This window comes from Otolemur garnettii, unplaced genomic scaffold, assembly GCF_000181295.1.
Source record: "Otolemur garnettii isolate 467f Iridium unplaced genomic scaffold, OtoGar3 scaffold00014, whole genome shotgun sequence".
NCBI classification, from domain to species: Eukaryota; Metazoa; Chordata; class Mammalia; order Primates; family Galagidae; genus Otolemur; species Otolemur garnettii.
Window position 1 is genome coordinate 3,118,399 of NW_003852409.1, and position 20,302 is coordinate 3,138,700.

The window sequence follows — 20,302 nt, forward strand, 5'->3', positions numbered from 1 at the left end:
AAGGAGGTCGCTGCTTCCCAAACCTCATCATATGTGCACCACCCTCATGATTCTCACAATCTCCACCCGCCATCTGTGCTTTCCTTCGCTGAATATCTGCCTTTCAAACTGAAAAAGAATCCTCATCTTGCTACCTTAGACGCTAGTTACACTTTTACAGTGCACCTTATAATAAACACCCAACTAAGAAAGAGTGTAGGTCTGAGTACCAGTGACAACGGTCCCCTCTTGGCCATCTGTGGCTCTGCCACCACTGCCACGCTGTCCCTTGGGGGCCTGTCCCCAGTGAGACGTCCTGCAGGCTCAGACACAGGCGCCCCGTGAAAACTCTGCTTCCTCTCTCTTGCTGCAGAAACTTGCTTACTAATTTTGAAATCAAAAGGGATGCTTAGCAAAGCCTTCCAAGGAGCAAATTTGAAAAAAAAATGTTAATGCTAATGTAAATGTTAAATGAGGGACAATGATACTGGGCTTCTACGTCAAATATCATTTGAAAAACAAATTTGAAAACCACTGGACTACATACCTGTGTACGTGATGAATATGAATACCCATAAATCACACATTTAGGGCGGTGTGTCTGTGCACACGCACGCATACGTGAGCAGATTTGTTTGTGTGCATATGAATGTGAAAATGTAAATTACCAAACATGGCAAGAGCTACAAAAATCGAAGCAGTGACATGGCAACCCACCAACTCTAGAATCTCCTGGAAAATTAATTATAGATGTTTGAGAGCCCAAAGGACTGTGAAGCAGGTATCCAAATGCATCCTTCCTCTTCAAGCTCGCACTGAATTAGCGCATACCATGTCCCAGGCACTCAACATATATAAACCCCTTTAATCTTCACAGCCCTTTAAGGTAGGCCCTGCTGTTAGCTATAGAGAAACTGTAGGGCTATCCCAGCGCCTCTCTTTAGGGCCAAAGTACCATGCCCCAGCTTCTGAGAATATTGGCTACTGAGAGTCCCAGCTCTGTTCTCTAGTGGGAATTACCTATCACCTTGGAGACCTGCCTTGCTCAGGACACACACCCACCCAGGGCCCGACTTGTGCCATCCCAGCTGTGGCGCTCCCTGCAGGAGCAGCTATTGTCAGCTTCTTGCTCTGCCCCAGCCTGCCACTCTCATTCCCTAACAGGTGTATTTCCAGAGTATACATTCTAACAAATCTGCAAGCAATACTATCTCAGAGTTTGTGCACAGACAGCCTGATCTAAGGTGCTATTTCTATTTTCTGGACAGAAAACTAAGATGCAAAAAAAAATAAAAAAGGCACTTTTTTATGGCTGGTGCCTGTGGTCCCAGCTAATTGGGAGGCTGAGGCAGGAGACTTGCTTGAGCCCAGGAGTTGGAGGTTGCTGTGAAGTGTGATGCCATGGCACTCTACCCAGGGGGACAGCTTGAGGCTCTGTCTCAAAAAAAAAAAAAAAGAAAGAAAGAAAAAAGAAAACTAAGATGCAGAGAGATTAAGTTCTCACCCAAGTTCACATGGCTAACAGGTGGAGCCAAGATGTAGCCCCAGGAAGTCTGTCTCCAGAGTCCATGCGATTAACCACTTCACATCCATTCCCCCTTAGGAAGACAAAGGTGGGCACCCCCTCCTCACCCACCCTTCCACAATTTACAATGTCCTGACCAGACCCCATGTCTTTACTTGCAAATTACTGGTTTGGGCAAGAATTCTAGGAAGCTTGAATTTCATTGAGCAAAAACAAAAAGGGGGGAGTGTTCAATTTCATAAGAAAGTGGATGTCCAGGTGTCCTTCACCCCCTTGCTCAGGGCTGGCTGTCAGCCAGGCAGGCACAGAGCGTCACATTGAATGTGTATGTATAACCTCTGCATGAGCTCACACAGGCGGAGCTGGCATCCATCAGCACTCAGAGCCACGCATCTTGTCGGCTGAAATTTGTGTCAGCTGTCTTCCCCTGATCTTAGAAAACTTCCTTCCTGCTTAGCAAGCTCCCAGCCTAACATACCTTGACACACTCGTGGAGGGGGGTTCTGGCCTCACACCAAGAGACATACACATGGTATATTACAGAGCTTTTGGAATTGGTTTTTCATAGGGTATCTGGGTGTATCTCTGAGCATTTTTGACAACTGGGGGGATATCACTGATGTTTATGTTATTTATTTGTATTTTTTTTGAGACCGAGTCTCACTCTGTTGCCCTAGGTAGACTGCCATGTCATAGATTAGAGCAACCTTAAACTCTTGAGCTCAAGAGTTCCCCTTGCCTCATCCTCCCAAGTGGCTGGGACTACAGGCACCCGCCACAACGCCCAGCTAATTTTTCTACTGTTAGTAAAGAAAGGGTCTCACTGCTGCTCAGGCTGTCTCAACTCTTAAGCTCAGGCGATCCAGCGGCCTCAGCCTCCCAGAGTGCCAGTCACTAGTGTTATTTATATTACTTTAAAATGTTTGCTTGCTATTTATATTTTCAACCTTTTAAAATGTACATTCTTAGGTTACTGTATGTAAAGGCAATACAACTTTTGCTGGGTTAATAACTATTTGGTTAGAGTTAGCTTGCAAATAATTATGATTACCCTCTAAAATTAGCAAACTATTTATATCTTTAAAAGTACTTAAAAAAATAAATATACAGCTGAATAAAATCAATGCTCCCATAATAAGTTTTAACTTTAAAATGATCACACCCACTGGGGAGCTGTGGTTTCATGGGTACACATTTTTGGTTTCAAGTGATAAGGAAATTTTGGAGATGCCCAGTGGTGATGGTTGCATGACAATGCAAATATACTTAGTGCCGTTGAATTAAATGGCTAAAATGGTAAATTTTATAGTATACATATTTTATCACAATTAAAAAGTGATAGGGTTGGAAATATTGAGAACCATGCCACAGGAAAAGCTCTATAATTCGAGGGAGCAAAATAAATGGTAAAAGAATTTAAAGAAAAAGATTACATCTGAAGGCGAAGTGTCCTTGGTCTGTCTCCATGAGGAGGTTATAGGTGACTGATTGCTTTCTGGTGCTTCTAGAATGGAGTGAATTCTTTTTATAATCCAAACTAGAAAGGTATATGTTGTTTTAAAATACATGAGTAAATAAGGGCAGGTAAGGTGAGGTTATAACATGCCCAGCCCTCCCAGTCAGGGGAACGGTGAATCAGACGTGCTGGTGGCCAAACTGAGCAATGGAGCCCACAGGCACGCAGAGGGAGGAGCTGAGGAGAGAGGCTGGTCCAGAAAGGAGGGCCCTTTGCCTTCTGCTCAGCGTGTCCCCAGGGCCACAGAGTCCTCCCTACCCCCTGAAAGTGGGGTGGTAGAAGTGACCTCACTGGTTCAGTTCCACACTGGCTTCTCTGGCTGGGACGCCTCTGGCCCCTCCTGAGGAGGGCTTTGTAGGGGCAGGATAAAGGCAAAAGCGAGCCTTGAAAGTCAGAGTGCTGTGTTCAAATCCCACCTTTTCCACTCACTAGCCCTATGATCTTGGGTAAATTATTTAACCTCCCTGGTTGAACTAGAGGGTGAAGTTACTCAACCCTCTAATTCATTAACCTCTCACACCAAGTGCTGGTGACAAGAGTCTCTGCTTTGCGGGGCTGCATTAGTTTCCTAGGGCCACCACAGCAAAGTGCCACACACCCAGCGACTTCAACACCAGACATTTATTAGCTTGGTTCTGGAGCCCAGAAGTCCAACATCAAGGTGTCAGTATGGTCGATTCCAGCTGAGAGCTGGGGAAGAGTCAGTTCCATACCTGTCTCCCACCTTTGGGCAGTTTGCTGGCAATCTCTGGCATTCCTTGGCCTGTAGAAGCATCACCTTTATCTCTGCCCCCATCTTCAGCGTGTGAGTCCAGACTTCCCTTTTTAGAAGGTCACTAGTTATTCCGGATTACCCTACTCAAGTATGACGTCATCTTAACTAGCTATGTTTGCAAGAATTCAATTTCCAAATAAGCTCTCATTCTGGGGATACTGTGGGTTGGAGTACAAATAGATTTTTGTGGGGGACACAATTTACCCTATAACAGAGGTTACTATGAAGATTAAGTGAAATAGTACATTTAAGGGCCTGGCATAGTACCAGCATATAGTGAGCACTCAGAACTGTTAGCCATTCCTATTATCAGAGCATCTGTCATTACAATAATTGGTACAATGGCCACCGTGTCACCAGCTCCTTCAGGGGAGCTTCCTTTTTGTCTTCTTGTCTCAGGGACCCAGACAGAGCCTGCACACAGGGCTTCTGCTGAAGCTCTCATAGATGAAACACTCCCCCACACTGCCTTTCTTAAGGAAATAGCTATTTCTTTTCCCTGACTTGACGAAGTCAAACTTGCAAGCTTTGGAAGGCTAGGCATCAATTCAAACAAATTGCTAAACCACATTATTTTGATCTTTCAAATTTATCTGACAGCAGAAGGAGTAGGTTTCTTTCCTAAGCTGCACATTGTCTACAGTCAGCTGTAATTGTGTTTAAATAAACGGGGGAGCGCAGCCAAGTGACACCTAGGAATACACCTAGGAAGACATTTGCATTTAGAATCAGAAGACTTAGGATGTAGTTCTGAGCCAGGTTCACCAATAATGCACCATGAGACTGCAACATACCTACTTAGCCTCTCTGAGCTATAGTTTTCTAATTCATTCAACTGACAAACATATTTCATGGACTAAGAGCCAGATCTTACAGACACCAGGGGTACAGAGAGAATTACAGGCCCCAATGGTAAGGGGCTTGCAGACTCCCTGGCCAGTAGGATCAGGCTGGTGGGCACACGAGTGATCCAGTGCAGAGGGGAACCACAGCACACTCTATGATTATAATGGGAATGTGGCATCTGCTCGCTCTCTTCCACAAATCTCACCTGGTTGTTCTGACTATGAGTTCCTTGGGGGTCAAAATTTTACCTCTTACCCATCCTGACCAGCCCTGACCTGGCCTACTGGAGTTGTTAGGAATGGTGGTTGAACTAATTGAATATCTAAATGGTTAAGAATATGGACTTGGAGTTAGCCAGACTTGATAGCTTTGAATAAACTCTGTCACTTACTATCTGTAGGATCTTAGGTGAGTCATGTATCTTTGCTGGTTATGAATCATTTAAATCATTAATTCATTAAACCCATATTTGTCAGGCACCTGCTATGTCCCAGGCACCTGGTTCTAAGCCTTGGAGATACAGCAGAAAACAAAACAGACAATAAGTGAAATAGGTAGTATCTGTCCGATGGGGTAACTATTACAAAGAAGAACGAATCAGAGGGAGAGCAGGCGGACGGGGGACAAGGCTGTAATTTAAAATGGGGGTCAGGGAAGGCCTCGTGGAGAAGATGAAGGCAGGGCAGGGTGAGGCAGCCAGATGCAGCTGGCTGGGAGGGGCATTCTAGGCTCTTGGAATCATACATCCCCCATGGTGTGGCTCTTCTGAGCATCACAGTCGATAATGTGTGAAAGTGCTTAGCGTGCTTCCTGGGCTACAGGAGGAGCTCATTAATTGATAGCTATTATTAGCATGATGTGAATAAGCGTAATTGCATCGAGGAAGGAAGAGGGGAGAGACTATAAATGCACTCTGTAAACAGGGCAGGCACGCAGCAAGGATTATTATTATTACAGTTGTTGTTTATTACTAGCAATTACCTCTCGAAAATGTTCCTGACAATCTGAAGCAACTTCTGCTTCCCCCCAGGGCCTCGGATTTGAGCCCTGGAGAGAAGCTGAGGAGATGAGAGATTGGGATGGGCATTCCTCTGCTACCTCGGGAAGGGAGCAGGAAGAGACCTCCCCTTGCCTGCCCCCAACACACACACGCACATGCACACACATGCATGTACGTGCCTGCCGGTGACACTCCACCCCTTGAGTGAATTATTGATGTCAGGTATCACAGCAAGAATTTGGGAATCACTATTAGCAGATTCGAGAACTCTAAATCCTGTTAATACTTCTCTTGTCAGTTCTGATTATTTATTGGGCTGAAAAAGTGCTTTCAGTTTATAGAAGCCTGGCAGGCAACAGAGTAGAAGAATGTGACTGAATTTCTCAATTGTGGGAATTTAATCCACCAAAGTTAACTAGAGGTTACCAGTGACTCCTGAACTCCTACCAGGTGTAAAGTGCGAGGTGAGGTGTGCGGGGATCAGAGCAAGGAAAGGCTGTGGTCCATACACATCTGAGAGAAGCTGATCCACTGGTGGAGACTAACATGGCTCCCCATGGGCCGACAGCAGGAAGCAGAGGTTCAAGCAGGATACACCAGAATATGAGGGAGAAGAATCCAGAACCTTCTTACTGGGTGTTGAGGGAGGCAGTGGGGGAGGATTCATTCTATAGTTAACACATACAATAACGATTAGGTTATAGTAAAAATTTCCTCTTGAAAATGCCTAAATTTCCTACAAAAACCATGTGTGCCTTGGATTGGGAAGGCTGTGGGTGAGAGCCATTGCAGGGGCACAGGCAGCAACTGATGGGTGGGCAAACCTGAGCAGACCCCTGAAGGGAGCCCAGGAGATGCGGCTGGGGCACTGACCGCTCAGCTGCTGCTGGCTTTTGTGTATAATGCGGAGCCGGCTTTCTTAGGGCTGCCAGAGCTTAGGTGGCACCGAGCTAGTCTATGGGGAGAAATAGGAAGGAATTTAGAGAGCAGGTGTCTTCCACCTTAAGGTGATTTTCATATCCCTAGAGTAAATGGTCTCAGTAGAGAACTGGAAAGTATTCTTGCTTCCAGGCAGGATTTACTTGGTTCTGTTTTGATATTAAACCACAACAACTTTCATACAAACGAATATAATTGTTTAATGCTGAAAGAATTAAATGAGACCATATTTGCGCAATAGACAGGCACTTAGTAGGTAAACAATGATGCTTTGGTGGATTCAGTATTGCACATTTCTTTTTTTTTTTTTTTTTTGAGACAAAGTCTCACCTTGTCACTTGGGTAGAGTGCCATGGCGTCACAGCTCGCAGCAATCTCAAACTCCTAGGCTTAAGTGATTCTCTTATTTTAGCCTCTCAGGTAGCTGAGACTATAGGTGCCCACCACAGTACCTGGCTATTTTTTGGTTGTAGTTGTCATTGTGGTTTGGCAGGCCCAGGCTGGATTCAAACACACCAGCTCCGATGTATGTGGCGGGAGCCACTGAGCTACAGGTGCCAAGCTAATATTGCACATTTCTTGATAAGACCCACATAAACTGCTCTCTGGGAAGTCACTATCATAATAGCATCAGTAATAATAACAACAATAATGACAGTGTAGTTATTGGGTGCCAAACACTATTGTTATTTCTCATAATAATGGTTGGAAAGAGGATCTATTTCCCTCCACTCTACAGATGAGGAAACTGAGGCACAGAAAAATAAATAACTCCCCTGACGTCACACAGCTCTAAGAGGTACATACACTGTGGCCTCTTTTGGCCTTTTTTCAATTTTTAATTCCCACCTGTAGTGCATCATTGCCATGCCTTGGGCAATGGAAAATATCATCAGAGTTTGAGGGTGGGCTGGTTACCCAGATAACAGAGGGAGAGAGATTAGGTTCTCAAGTTGGTTCCTACATTACCTTTGTGTATGGTGCAATTCCACTGCAACTACCTGGATCTGGGGTGTGTTAGTGACAAGTGGGATAGAATTTCTGGAAGGATTTGATGTGGATTTTGGGCAGCAAACCAGAAAGGCTCATGAAGGAGGGACCTTGGAATAGGAAACAGAGAATGGTATCAGGAGCTAGCACAGGGTCACTGGGACAAGCCCCATTTTCTAGGATGCCTAGTAGACACTTGGACTATTTCAGAGCTTTTGACAAGTTCTCTAGTGACAGCCTTGAGTGCAAAATCAAGAAATAGGCATAATCATGATAGTTTGAAAGATGGAGTCACAACTGGCAGAATGACCAGCACCCAAATCTGTCAAATCCCAGATTGGTAGAGTTTTCTCTATTTCTGGATGGAGTTCCTTATGGTCTGTTTCTTGTCTCACTCAAATTCAATCAAAAAGAGAAAAAAAAATCTACAGGCTACATAATGATGCCAACTGTGTGGCTGGTAGGAAGTCTAAAGGTTAGCTTCTATATTAGAAAATAAAGCCAGGACCCCCAAAGATCAGACAGGCAGTAAAGATGGACCACTCCAACATGATGGCTTTTAAGGCATTTGTGTCTATGCATGCATGCGTGTACGTGTGTATGTGAAGTTCCTTTGATAAGAGTATCAACTGCACAATTTCAGGATCACAGTGGGATGAGGCAACACTGGATATGAAATAAACAGGCTTTGAAACAACACTATGAACTCCCCCAAGATGAGGAACCTATTGCCTTCTCTACCTACCCTAATATGACCTTGTCTGGAGTACTTGGAATTATAGCCAAACTGAGTTTGCTCTATAATGTCCTTTTGGGGGGGGGGGCAGAGCCAGGTTTGAACCTGCCACCTCCGGTATATGGGGCCAGCACCCTATTCCTTGAGCCACAGACACCGTCCTATAACGTCCTTTTTTTAGATAAAAAGTTGTTGTTGGTTGAGGGGGAGGTGTTGAATTGATGGGGGGGGAGGCAGTACTTGAATCTTAGTAGAGATCATTTTTAAAAATTCCTACGTAAAAACGTTAAGGGACACACTGGCTAAGGATGATTCCTCTTCAGCAATAAAAGCGAATAGATCAATAAATCACCATCTGCACAAATCACCATCTGCTGCTCTTCATCACCTGGGTGAGATCAATTAGAGGATAACAGCCATCAGAAGTGAAATGCCTGAGCCGAAGGGTGCCAGCCTCTCCCGACAGATGCTGCATTGATATGTCCAGACGCACAGCTGGCTGAGAGAGGCTGGGCAGAGAATGAAAAATGGTTCCATTATTTGGAGGAACCTATAGGTCACCCTCTTTCCAGCTGTGATCACTTCTGCATTGGGTCCACTCACAGGGAATGAAGGGTCCTCACCAGGAACAGTTTAGCAAATATAAAGCCTTATTCTCACAATCGAAGATATTCAGCCTGGAGATTCTTTCAATTTCTCTGTGGCCAAATGTTCTTGTGACCCCCACGCATACCCTGAGGAACTCTCTGGGAAAAACATGAACTATATTTTCACAGGGCAAAATGAGATTCTATAACGTTAGCCTGGTCACAGCGCCTACAAACTCCATGTGATGTCCTTTTCTAAAATAAAAATCAGAAGAAGCATTTACCAAAGGGGGCACACTGCTGGTGGGAGCTATCATGTCATTGTCCGACATGCTCAGAGGATTTGTCCACTTTGAGATCTGGGAGGTCATCCCTGTTTTAAGAGGCTGGAAACTGGGAAGAACTTAAAAATGATCACCAGAAAAAAAATGAAGGCTTTGATTTTCACCTAACAGTTTCAATGCTTAGCAAGTATTCCCAAGCATGTTTTGAAGGGTCCTGCCTATGAGTTTTAGTGCAGCTTCATCAGGCAAGCCAAATTAGAGGAGTCTCTTAAGCCACAGTGCACTGATGTGTTGAGCACTGGATGTGGGGGCCTGGTATCACATCCTTGCTTCCAGCACCTGGCCCAGAGGGCATACCCACAGGATGGGCACCTTGCAATTATTTATACATCGAGTTTTGCTTACTGAATGGCAAAATTAAACACAGCTTCTTGGTCTTTACTTTCCTAAGAAAAGCATAGTCTGGCTTAGCGCCTGTGGCTCAAGCAGCTAAGGTGCCAGCCACATACACCTGAGCTGGTGGGTTCGAATCCAGCCTGGGCCCACCAAACAACAATGACGGCTGCAACCAAGAAAAGCATAGTCTTCCGTCTGGGGACATTGGGCAGAACTTAAATACTACCCAGCAATTCATCTGCTTGCCCATCTTCCCCACTGAATGGAAGGCTCTTTTTTTTTTTTTAACTATTAAAAGTATATATTTTTTTACAATTCTTTTTTTAAATTTTCAGATTAATACGAAGATAACAGAAAATTAGGCAACTTTGTGTGTGTTAGATAGAGTCCAAGGTGTAGTTGGACTATGTGCCCCTCTCCCAGGAGGTGTACCATACACAGGAGGTATGCAAATACCCTTGCATTGTGCCCTTTAGGTGGGAGCACATGGATCCCTCCCCCCCCTTCCCCAACTTGAGTTTAATTGAGTTTTTCTCTTGTGGGAGTGTATATTAGTTCATCTACTGGTTTCATATTAGTATTGAGTACATTGGATACTTGCTTTTCCATTCCTGTGGTACTGTACTAATGAGAACGTTCTCCAACTCTGGATGGGGGCTCTGAAGGGCAGGGACCATACATTATTCCTCACCATACTCCACATACCCAGCATAGGATTTGCAAAAGGAGTGAATGAATGGAGGAACAAATGCACACATCATTAACAGGTTTAAAACCAAAAAGAGCGTGTGCCTGTGTGTGTAACCCTGAGCAGTTCTCAAGTTGCTCTTTAACAATCGCTCAGGCTGCTTGTTAATATGTGAATTCCTGGGCTTTGCTGAGAGACCAGTGAATCAGCAGTTACAGGGTGGGGCCAAGTAATATGAATTCTTTATGAAGTCCCCTAGGAGATTCTCATGCATGTAGAAGTTTAGGAATCACTACCCTACATGAATTGGTGGTGTTCCAAGCCCGTATCACTTTCCGAAAAGGGGATTCTCAGAATGTTCTGGCCTTTTGAGACCTAAATAGTCAATTATAGCCCAAGTTTCTTGATAGCATGGAGAAAGCATTCAGCTGGGGAAGCAGCCTGAGACATCTTTAGACCATGGAGCTGACCAGTGGGCTTGAGGAGTCGGAATGGATAGCACCCTCCGTCACTAGTGTGCAGGTAAGTACGAGGAATCCCATTTCAGTGTGTGTTCCTTGAGAAGAGGAGCTGGAAGTGCAGCTCCTAAGAAGATAAAACAGAGCTGGGCCCCAAGCTGAGGTACATTGTCAACCTGGGATGTGTGGAAGAAATTTCAACAAGCCAACCAGGAACCACAGGCCCAGCTCCCAGCAGAGAGAATACACACTGAATCAATTGAAACTGAATCATGAATATAAGTAATTTAATGTGTTTAAACGATTTTCCCTATAGTAAACATGCTGAATGAGGGGGACCTAGAATAAAGTGTCTGCCCAAGAGTGGAAAAATGGAGACTGTGTGTGCCATATAATGAAAACCCTTCAGCAAATGGAAAAGGCTTCAATTTATTTCCACCTCCTATGTTCCTTTCCTATCTAACTCTTAATTTATAGCCGAACTTGGCCTTCTGTGGTCTCCTTGGACTACAGAGACACTTTTTATTTTGTCAAAAGATGTCCCTTTTTCTGTGACCAGAAGACAATTTTAATGAAACCTGTCTATAGGCCAGTGACAAGCTCATATTAATACGTGACAAAGGGGATAAGGAGGAAGGGAAAACAAAGTACAGAACTGTTTCGCTGTTGCAATCTTTCTCACAAAGAGAAGAGAGATGGCCCAGAATGGGTGGGTGCAGGCCCAGTCCAGCGGCCATCCTGGCTCTGCCAAACCGTTCTACAGGGTGCCTTTGAAGGAGTCATCTTCCCTCTCTAGATCTCAGACGCTCACCTACATCATGAGATCTCTAAGAACACTTTCAGTTCAGATATTCACTGAATGATGGGTTACAAACTGGAGCAGGCAAAAATAGGCATCAGGAATTTCCCATTAAAAAGAAACTCATCCTCAAGCCATGGTAAGTGTTTTGGGCAGTCTCCTCAAGTAGGGATTATGTGTTATTCGGCTTCTGTGAAAGGGGGCACTTAGAAGTGGTTATAAATGATCTCCAACAAAGATACATTGGGCATCTAGGCAAAATGCCGAGTTCTGGGATTATGAGAGATGGCAAAATGCCTCCTAGATTCTGTAGCTCTCTATTCATCCATTTCAACGTTGGATACTATGAATTCATTCTACCAAATAAGAGACAAAGCATGAAAAGATGACCTGAATTAGTGTATCCAGGTTCTGAAGCAGCCACCCTTGCCTATAGTGCTGCCCGTGGGACTCTGGGTGGAGCCCACCCTTCTCTGAGTCTCAGTCTATGAACTTATGCAATGAGGAGAAAGACTTTGGAGGTCTTTTGATGAACGCTCTGTCCAGCCTTTCTGAGGGAGGGGGTCTCAAGGGTCGTTGGTGGGAAACAGGGTGCAGGAAGCATGGGCTGGACAGGCAGGGCTCTGGGCTCTTCCTTTAACTGAGAAGTTCCTTTTTAATTTATTTTATATACCAGGCTCTGTGTGAGATTTTATAACAAGGACTTCTGAGTATTAAAAAAATGTTTTCTAAAGTTACTAGTCTAAGGAAAGCTGTTAAAGTTTCCAGCCTGCATGTAGGCTATGCTATTAAAAACGGACTTTGCCAGTAACTATATAGAGCTTTTACTTCTGAACTGTGGGAGTAGACACCCAGAGCTTTCAGGTCCAAGGTGGCTCCACTCAAGAATTTCAGAAATCTACGACTTTAGCTAACCTCACCCTTCCCCACTGCTCAGAGGAGTGGTTCTCAAACTCTGGTGGCAAACTCCAGCCTGCCAGACCAACAATGCAATCCCGGGCACACTCACACACAGATCCCCCGGAGGGGTTGTTAAACCACAGATGGCAGATGACTGGGCCTCACCCCTGCAGATTCTGATTCAACAGGCCGGGGATAGGCCCTGAGAATGTGCATTTCTAGTAACTCCCTGGGGATGCTGACCACACTTTGAGGACAAGTGGCCTAGAAGATTAGCAGCCAGCCCCCAGAGCTCTAGAACTGGACTCCGGCTTACCCTCCCAGCCTCATCACCCACCTTTGCAATGTTCTGGCCCTCACGCCTTGCATTCCTCCCTTGCTCACCAGCTGATCAGACACCACCCCCTTTCTGCTTGTCTAACTCCCACCCACTGCTCAAGGCACAGCTCAAACGCCACCTCTTCCAAAAAGACTTTCTGGACTTCTTCACCAAAGGTCACAGCAATCTTTCTGGGCTTGTATAGTTTCTCCCATGGTACTGAGCACTTTTAACCACCATTGTCATTTTTGTCCAAGTCTTTTCCCTGCATGTTGGCCATGAGCTCTAGGATAGGGAGCCCTTCTTACCCTGGTGTCCACATCATTGTCCACACCCCTGGCACCTTCACAGGCCCCAGCCTGCCAGACCAACAATGCAAGCCTGAACACACACACACCACACGGATATGCACAGAAGTGTGCCCATCAGCTCATCTTATCCACTCTTCTTAATTCCCAAGACAGACGGTCTCTATTCTGACTCTTTAGAACACAGGGCAGCATGTTAGTCCACTCAACCTATTCTTCAGACAAATTTCCCATGCTTTCTAAGAGCAGAGTCAGTAAAAAATATATCACAAGACATAAATTACTGCCCCTTGGGGCCCATAGACAGTATGCCAGACAGTAGTATCATCCAGCAATCTTAGCCTGACCCAGGTTCAAATCTCAGTCGCCTCTGATTAGCCATAATCTTAATGCTCTGAGCTCCAGGCCCCTCTCCTTTTAAGAGGATAATAACAGTACCTACTTCTGTAAGGATGCAGTGCAATTGTGATTAACAGTAACAATAGCATTTATTGAGTACCTACCGTGTGCCTAGCACTGGGCATACATTATTGAGTCTAATCTAGCGTACTTAGCACAGTATCTGGCCCATAATAATCATTCAAAACATATTAGCCATTGTTATTACTTATTTTCCCAACAGCCATGCAAGACATTTATTATCATCCTCATTTCCCAGGTCAGAAACATGAGGCTCAGAACAAGTAGCTTGCTCAAAAAATATTAGCAAGTTGAACTATGTAATGGATAACATTTGTAAGTAGCTTGCAAGGTAGGCATTATACCCTTTTGTTAATGAAAATTCTGTACTTCAAAGAAAGTGACTTGTAAGTGAAAGTCTGACATTTGAACCTGACTTTGGGTCCAGAGCTCCTGCCCCACCCCCACAACCTGGTAAACAGTACCTGTGCTGTGTGTGCAGTTAATTCTCCATGTCCTTTCCTATCCAGGAGTCATAGAGAAGCTTTTCCCATGTGGCAGAGCACACATACTGTCCCACTCCTTGTTTTGACAGCTCTGCAATCCTGGCCCACAAAGTTATTTCAATAATCCAAAAGAACAGATCATGTATCAGAAGCCATGTAATGGCCCTTCTTTTTGCCTTGTTCATCTCTAAAGGACACTAAGAAAAACAGCCCAGAGGCATGCAACTGACCGTGACCCCAAAGAAGTTGGTCTCGTTCATGGCGTTGAGAATGATCCTGCCCAGCGTATGGTCTGTGTAGTTGAAGTCTTGGATGCGCTGGTGTCGGCTGCTGGCGTGCAGCGTCTCCATGGCCCTCTGCAGTGTCTTGGCGATGACCCAGATGCCATCATAGGCATACCCGTGGAACTTGCTGGGCCCCACGCCTGACCTCTTGTTGTTGTATTCTCTCTCATACTGCTGTGGAGTCTGGAAAACAAGGGGGTCAGGACATCAGGTAATGTAAGAGCTGGTTCCCTTCAGTGCCCACTGTGCACCAGGCATGGTGCTGGGCTCTGTGCACGCAGCATCTCATTTAAACCTCACAATAACTTCCTGTTTTACAGATGAGGAAACTGAGTCAGGAGGTCAACTTGCTTACAGCTACACAGCTAGTGAGTGACAGAGCTGAGATCTGAACCCTGTCTGCTTGGCAAGGCTAGGGAGAAGGGAGAATACATCCCAACCACGCCTCCCCTTGATATCTGCAGAACTTGGGGCTATAGTACCCGCAGAGGCCCACATACCATATGTCTAAAAATTTATAGACAACTGAATAAGCTAGTCAATAAAATGTATTCTATCCTCTCACCATAATAAATATGCCTTCCTAATGACCTTGAAGGCCAAGTTTGAGTTCAGAATTCTAGGGCTCTTCAGAGCTTCAGATACACAGCAGCCCTGGGGGAGCTCAGCTTGCATGGCAGCTCCCACTCCCCGTTCACCCTTCACCCAGTCAGGCTCAGTGCATACATCCTTCCCCTCCCAGCATCACTAGTCCTTTGACCACCCTGGAGCCTTGGTTCAGTCTCAAGAAGTGGGATTGACCTTGGCAAGAGGCTGGCCAGGCCCTGGAGCAGATCTGGCCATACAGACAGGGAATTCCAGGAATGATCTAGAAGCTGGAGGGGATGCATGCTGTAGGGATCCCTGTGGCCTTGTGGGTTCTGATGCCCATGGGGCACAAGCGCACAGCTCAGGACCCAGGACAGGTGCCAGATGCCCAGGTGTAGGCAACATCCCTCCCTCCTGCTCTTCCCTCTTACTCCCCATATTATAAGAGGGCCTGTGAATGGCTCAGTATTGAAGAAAAGAATTTTCCTCTCCCATTGAGCTGAATTTCATAAAAGAATTCCATTGGTGACATTAACATGCTAAATGTGGACACAAAGTAACGAAACTACCTTTTTATTCCAATCTCTGAAACTTGCACTTCCAAATGAATGCTGCTCTGGGGAACCCATTACCCTCATCCCTTTTGTGGGCCTTTTTTCAAATCACTTCTGAACTCCTCTGCCACAGAAGTCATCAGAGCCCATGGCTTGATCTTTGGAAATATTCTCCTTGGGGACAAATTGCACATAGAAACTATAGGCTCATTGTCAGTGTATACCAGGAAGGGCCCTTAGAGACAGTCACAGATGCCCCATTAGTCTATTGCCTAAAGCACAGAGAAGACCAGAGACTTTCCCAAAGTCATACTGCTTGTGTGTGTATGTACGTCCCGACTGACCTCCCTTCCATCTCTGCTACTTCTTTCATCTTTGACTTCTGGGGTAGCACAGCTTTTTGAAAACCACCACAAGTTGTTTGGGGCCAGGTCTCAGTACTCAGGGAAGGTGATGGAGCTGGGCCATCCAAATCTGGGTTTTTCCATGGCTGGAGCCAAGAAGCCAAGTCTCTTATGGGATCACCCCTATGGGTGGCTGGGGACTAACTGCCAAGTTCCTAAAACTGTGGACACTGCGGGTGATGAATTTTGCCTGACCAAATGTGAAGGGCACTCCAGCAACAAAGCCACCTCCTTCTTTCTTGTTTCAGGGTCCCTGTGAAAGGCTGAGGTTTTATTCTCACTTATCATTTCCCTCAGAAAAGCATCATCTTCACACATCACTACTCTGCTCATCACTCAAGATACATGACAAACGAAACTCTCCTCAAATATGAGGGTTCTTCAAGAGGACCTGCAGGCCTCTGGCCCAGTTTAGCCCCGTGGGCCCGTCCTCACCGTTACCACTGCTGCCCAGAGCATGCTGGCTTTGGAAGCTCCACAGCCATCCCTAACAGTCTTTTATGAGGCTTTCTCTCCTTAAACCTTTGGGTCCCTCAATCACATCAAGTTGCTCGCACTGCAGGGCTCTCACAGTACCTCTTTCCTCTGCCAGAAAGCTCTGTGCACAACTCTTGGCGTGATATTCTCGCCATCAAATGTCAACACCTGTCACTTCTCAGGGAAGGCTTCCTCGATCCACCCATTCTAAAACACAGTGGCAGCCTCTAGTTTTATCTTTTTTATTGCCCTTGTCATTTTCTGCAATTTTTCCACTGATGTTTTTACTTGCTTCTTGTCTGTTTTTCCACCTTTCGCTCACCACTCAACTAGCATTAGGCTCCGCAAAATCACCGATGAGATCTTGATCACTGAGGTATCACCAGAACCCCCCAAAATACCTGCAGAGACCCTTTCTAGGCCTCTGTTTCTCTATAAAACAAAGGAACATACCCATTTGTACATTGTAGGACCAAATTATTCTCCCCAAGTATAAAAAATTGCAATCCCACTGTGTGTGCAAGTGCTCATTTTCTTGCATCCTTGATAATGGTTATTTAATTTTTGACATAATTGCCAGTTTAAAAAAAAGCATATTTTCTTTTAATTTTAATTTGCAATTCTGGTTAATGAGCTCCTTTCAAATACTGACCAACAATCTTTATTTTTTAGCTGAATTTTCTTTTTATATCATATTGCTAAGGCAATAGTCACATCTTTTTTTTTCAATAGTCACATCTTTTCATGTTTTGTTTTTAATGCATCCTTGTTATTTTTCCAACTTTTACTACTTGGCTATGTTTTCTTCGATTTTTAAATGTGACTTGGGTTTATTCATGGTTGTTAACTCAGCTGTTGACCGTTTTAAAAAGGATTAAAATTACATGGATCTATGTTTCTTTTAATTAATTGCATTAAGCATAAAAGGAATGAGGTTTCTTTCACTTTTTCTCCTCCCTTCAATTTTCTTCCTTTGTGCTTTCTCTGGTGTACACAAAAGCATCAGGGGTGGTGCCCATCTTTGAATCCCACTTCTTCGACCTGAGGATTACTGTCAGATCCCTCTTTATAGCTTCTCTGACACTGGGGCATCTTTAAAGGTCTCCATGATCCTCTTAAAGTAGGGGGTCTAGAGGTTTCTGGAACATCCCCAGTGTGGTCTTACCAGGAGAAAACTGAGTGTATTTTTTAAAGGCAAGCATGAAATAAAGTTTATTGAGTAAGAGAAAGATAGACTTACAGAGTAAGAAAAATTAACACAGGATATGTTCACCATAGACAGACAATGGGCCTCCACTGCCAGAGCAAGTAGGCAAAGAGACCCTCAGTGCATTCTTTTTTTTTTTTTTTTTTTCAGTTTTGGCTGGGGCCGGGTTTGAACCTGCCATCCTTGGTATACGGGGCCAGCACCCTACTCCTTGAGCCACAGGCACCGCCTGCAATTTTTAAACTTACTTGATATAGATTTTTTTTTTATTTTGTGGGGATGGTAAGGGGACCAAGATCAAGATCATATTGTTTATTTGATTTGGCCCTGGGGCCAACAAAACCCCCTATATATACTTTTCACATGTGCCACTTGTAAATCCACTTTTTAAAAAATTTCATAAAACTATTCTTTTTCCCAGGAATGAAGAGCAGGAGGGGAGAACAATGTATATATGGAAATTCCCAAATTTCTGTGGGTAGAGTCCTTGGAATGGGACACAGGTGTAGCTTAGTCCCAAAGGGTGACCTCATTCTCACTGTATTTGCCAGTATGAGCTGAAGTCATTGCTACCACATTACATCCCAGGCCATTCATCACTGTTCCTAGGTGACGCCAGCACCAATCTCCCTTGGGCAAAACAATGACAGCAGGAAGAAACACTCTCACAATTATTAAAGAAAAAGTAATCGTTATTCTTAAAGCAGGCCTCCCAATATTCAGGGCAGAAGAATTTTTTCCATTGTAAAGCTGACACTGAATGCTGATTAATTACTCATCCTCTGAGGTCAAGTTTATTGTGAGATACTAAAAGTTTCTGAGAAAATAACTTATACGGATAGCACCAATTACTGACAGGTTGTGCTCCAGCATATTTTTGAAAGGCAGTTGTTGGAACTTGAATATATTTTCCCACAGAAACCATGTTATAAATAGTGGTTAGGCTCCCAGGCTAGCCCACACAGGCTTGCTAACCTAGTGACTAAACTTCATAGGCCTGTAATTCTGACAGAACCAAGCTGAATCTTGCTTTCTGGGAGAGGAGAAGGACACATACTCTTCTACATTTCCAGCTGTTTCCCACATGGGCAAAACTGGCAGAATTGCTTGCTAGCATTTTTGTAGGGTGTTCAAATCACTTGGAAGATACACTTGGAGATATTTAGTTTGCTGGTTCCTATGCTCCAGTTTGTAGATCACGTAGGTAGCTTGTTAAAAATGTAGATTCCAGCTACTCAGGAGGCTAAGGCAAGAGGATAGCTTGAGCCCAAGAGTTTGAGGTTGCTGTGAGCTATGATACCACAGCACTCTACCAAGAGTGACAAAGTGAGGCTCTGTCTCAAACCAAACCAAACTAAACCAAAACAAAACAAAAACATGTAGATGCCAGGAATACTTTTTGTTTCAGTATGTCAATAAGTGAGCTAATTTATGTATTTGTATTTTTAAAAATATTCTCTAGATTCAAGCTTACAAAAACTGGTAATCACTGATTAAATCCATTGGACCTTGTCTTTTTTAAATTAATATGCTGGTACAATTTTTAGGTTACATTGTTCTCACTTCCAGGGTAAAGTCCCATTTGTAGAAGAGCCCCTCACCCAGGGGAGGTGTTGTATACCCTCACAATGTGTACATTAGGTGAGATCCCGCCTCATGCCCCATATTGGATCTTCTCAATAGCAACTTTCAGGTGCTTGCTGAGTTCCTTATTAGATTCCTCCAGTGTTGGGAAGCTCACTGTCTCTTCAGGAAGAGCCTTCCACTTAAGTATTGTATGACGTCAAGAATTTTTCTATTTTTCATCTATTTTCTATTATTCATCTATTTTTCCAGATGTAGAGTTTACATCTCTCTTCCTGTAACTTGTATTTGGCCTGCTACATCTTCTGTGGAGCCGTAATTAACATGCCTGCTCCTGCTTGTGTGGGAGAGGACCATGAAATAGCTCCTCAAGGAGCTGAAGAGAGGGACATGCTTCCCCTTTCCCAATGTGGCATTCTCCTACTTTTAAGCTAAAGAATCTCAGTTCAGATTTCCATTCTGTGATGAAATAGCTTATATTAGACCACAGCTCCCAACAAGAACATTTAGAAAAGCAGAATAAAATATAAAAATAGCTATCCAACTGCATCAGAAAGAAAACCAGGATAGTCAGAATTGAGAAGCCAACATTCAGAGAGGAAAGAATTGCTTAAGATGGGCCCAATATTATTTGCTATTCTCCACTAAAGGCATTTTCTGATTTGGAAGTGAGAAGGCTAGGTTCAGAGACCAAAAACATATGATCAGAGCTCTCAGGAGCCCTTCAGGGTGGGAAATAAAAAATTGTAGTTCATTGTTATAAAGGTAGTGAGATTTGCATGAGCAAGGTCTCAGAGGAGAGGGGACCATGAAAAAGGGAGCCTGATAGTAAGATTGGCATTTTCACTTGAAACATTTGATAACTAAGTTATATAAAGTAAGGGGCTGAGAAGCCAACCAAAAAGGGCTAAGAATACAAATAAACTATTTGTAGCTTCACAGCATTGGAAAGATAAAAATTAGAGTCCAGAGCCAATGAACACTCTAAGATTTCAGTTCAGAACACTGAAGGGTCAAACACTAGGAATAAGAACAAACCAAAGTACACCAGGCCTTACAAAAACTAAAACCAAATTTGGAATTGCTTCAATTCTTGATTAGATTAAGGTGATCTGCCACTATTCTGACTGCCTGCTTTAAGAGAAATAAATCTTCTCTGGAGAAAGATAGCATTATCTGTAGCCTCTACAATTTTTCATATATGATGAATTTAATAAAAATTTACTAGGTATGCAGGAGATAAGGGCAGATAAC

At 44.1% G+C, this 20,302-nt stretch overlaps 1 protein-coding gene across 1 annotated transcript in view; it reads right to left on the reverse strand.

The window, feature by feature from the left end:
- The window catches only part of GABBR2 (gamma-aminobutyric acid type B receptor subunit 2), a 375,939-nt gene that overhangs the window by 138,199 nt on the left and 217,438 nt on the right, over positions 1 to 20,302 (reverse strand). Inside the window, exon 7 of the mRNA XM_003785363.2 lies at positions 14,181 to 14,417. Coding sequence (XP_003785411.2) covers positions 14,181 to 14,417 — 237 coding nt within the window. The remainder of the gene's footprint in view (positions 1 to 14,180; positions 14,418 to 20,302) is intronic.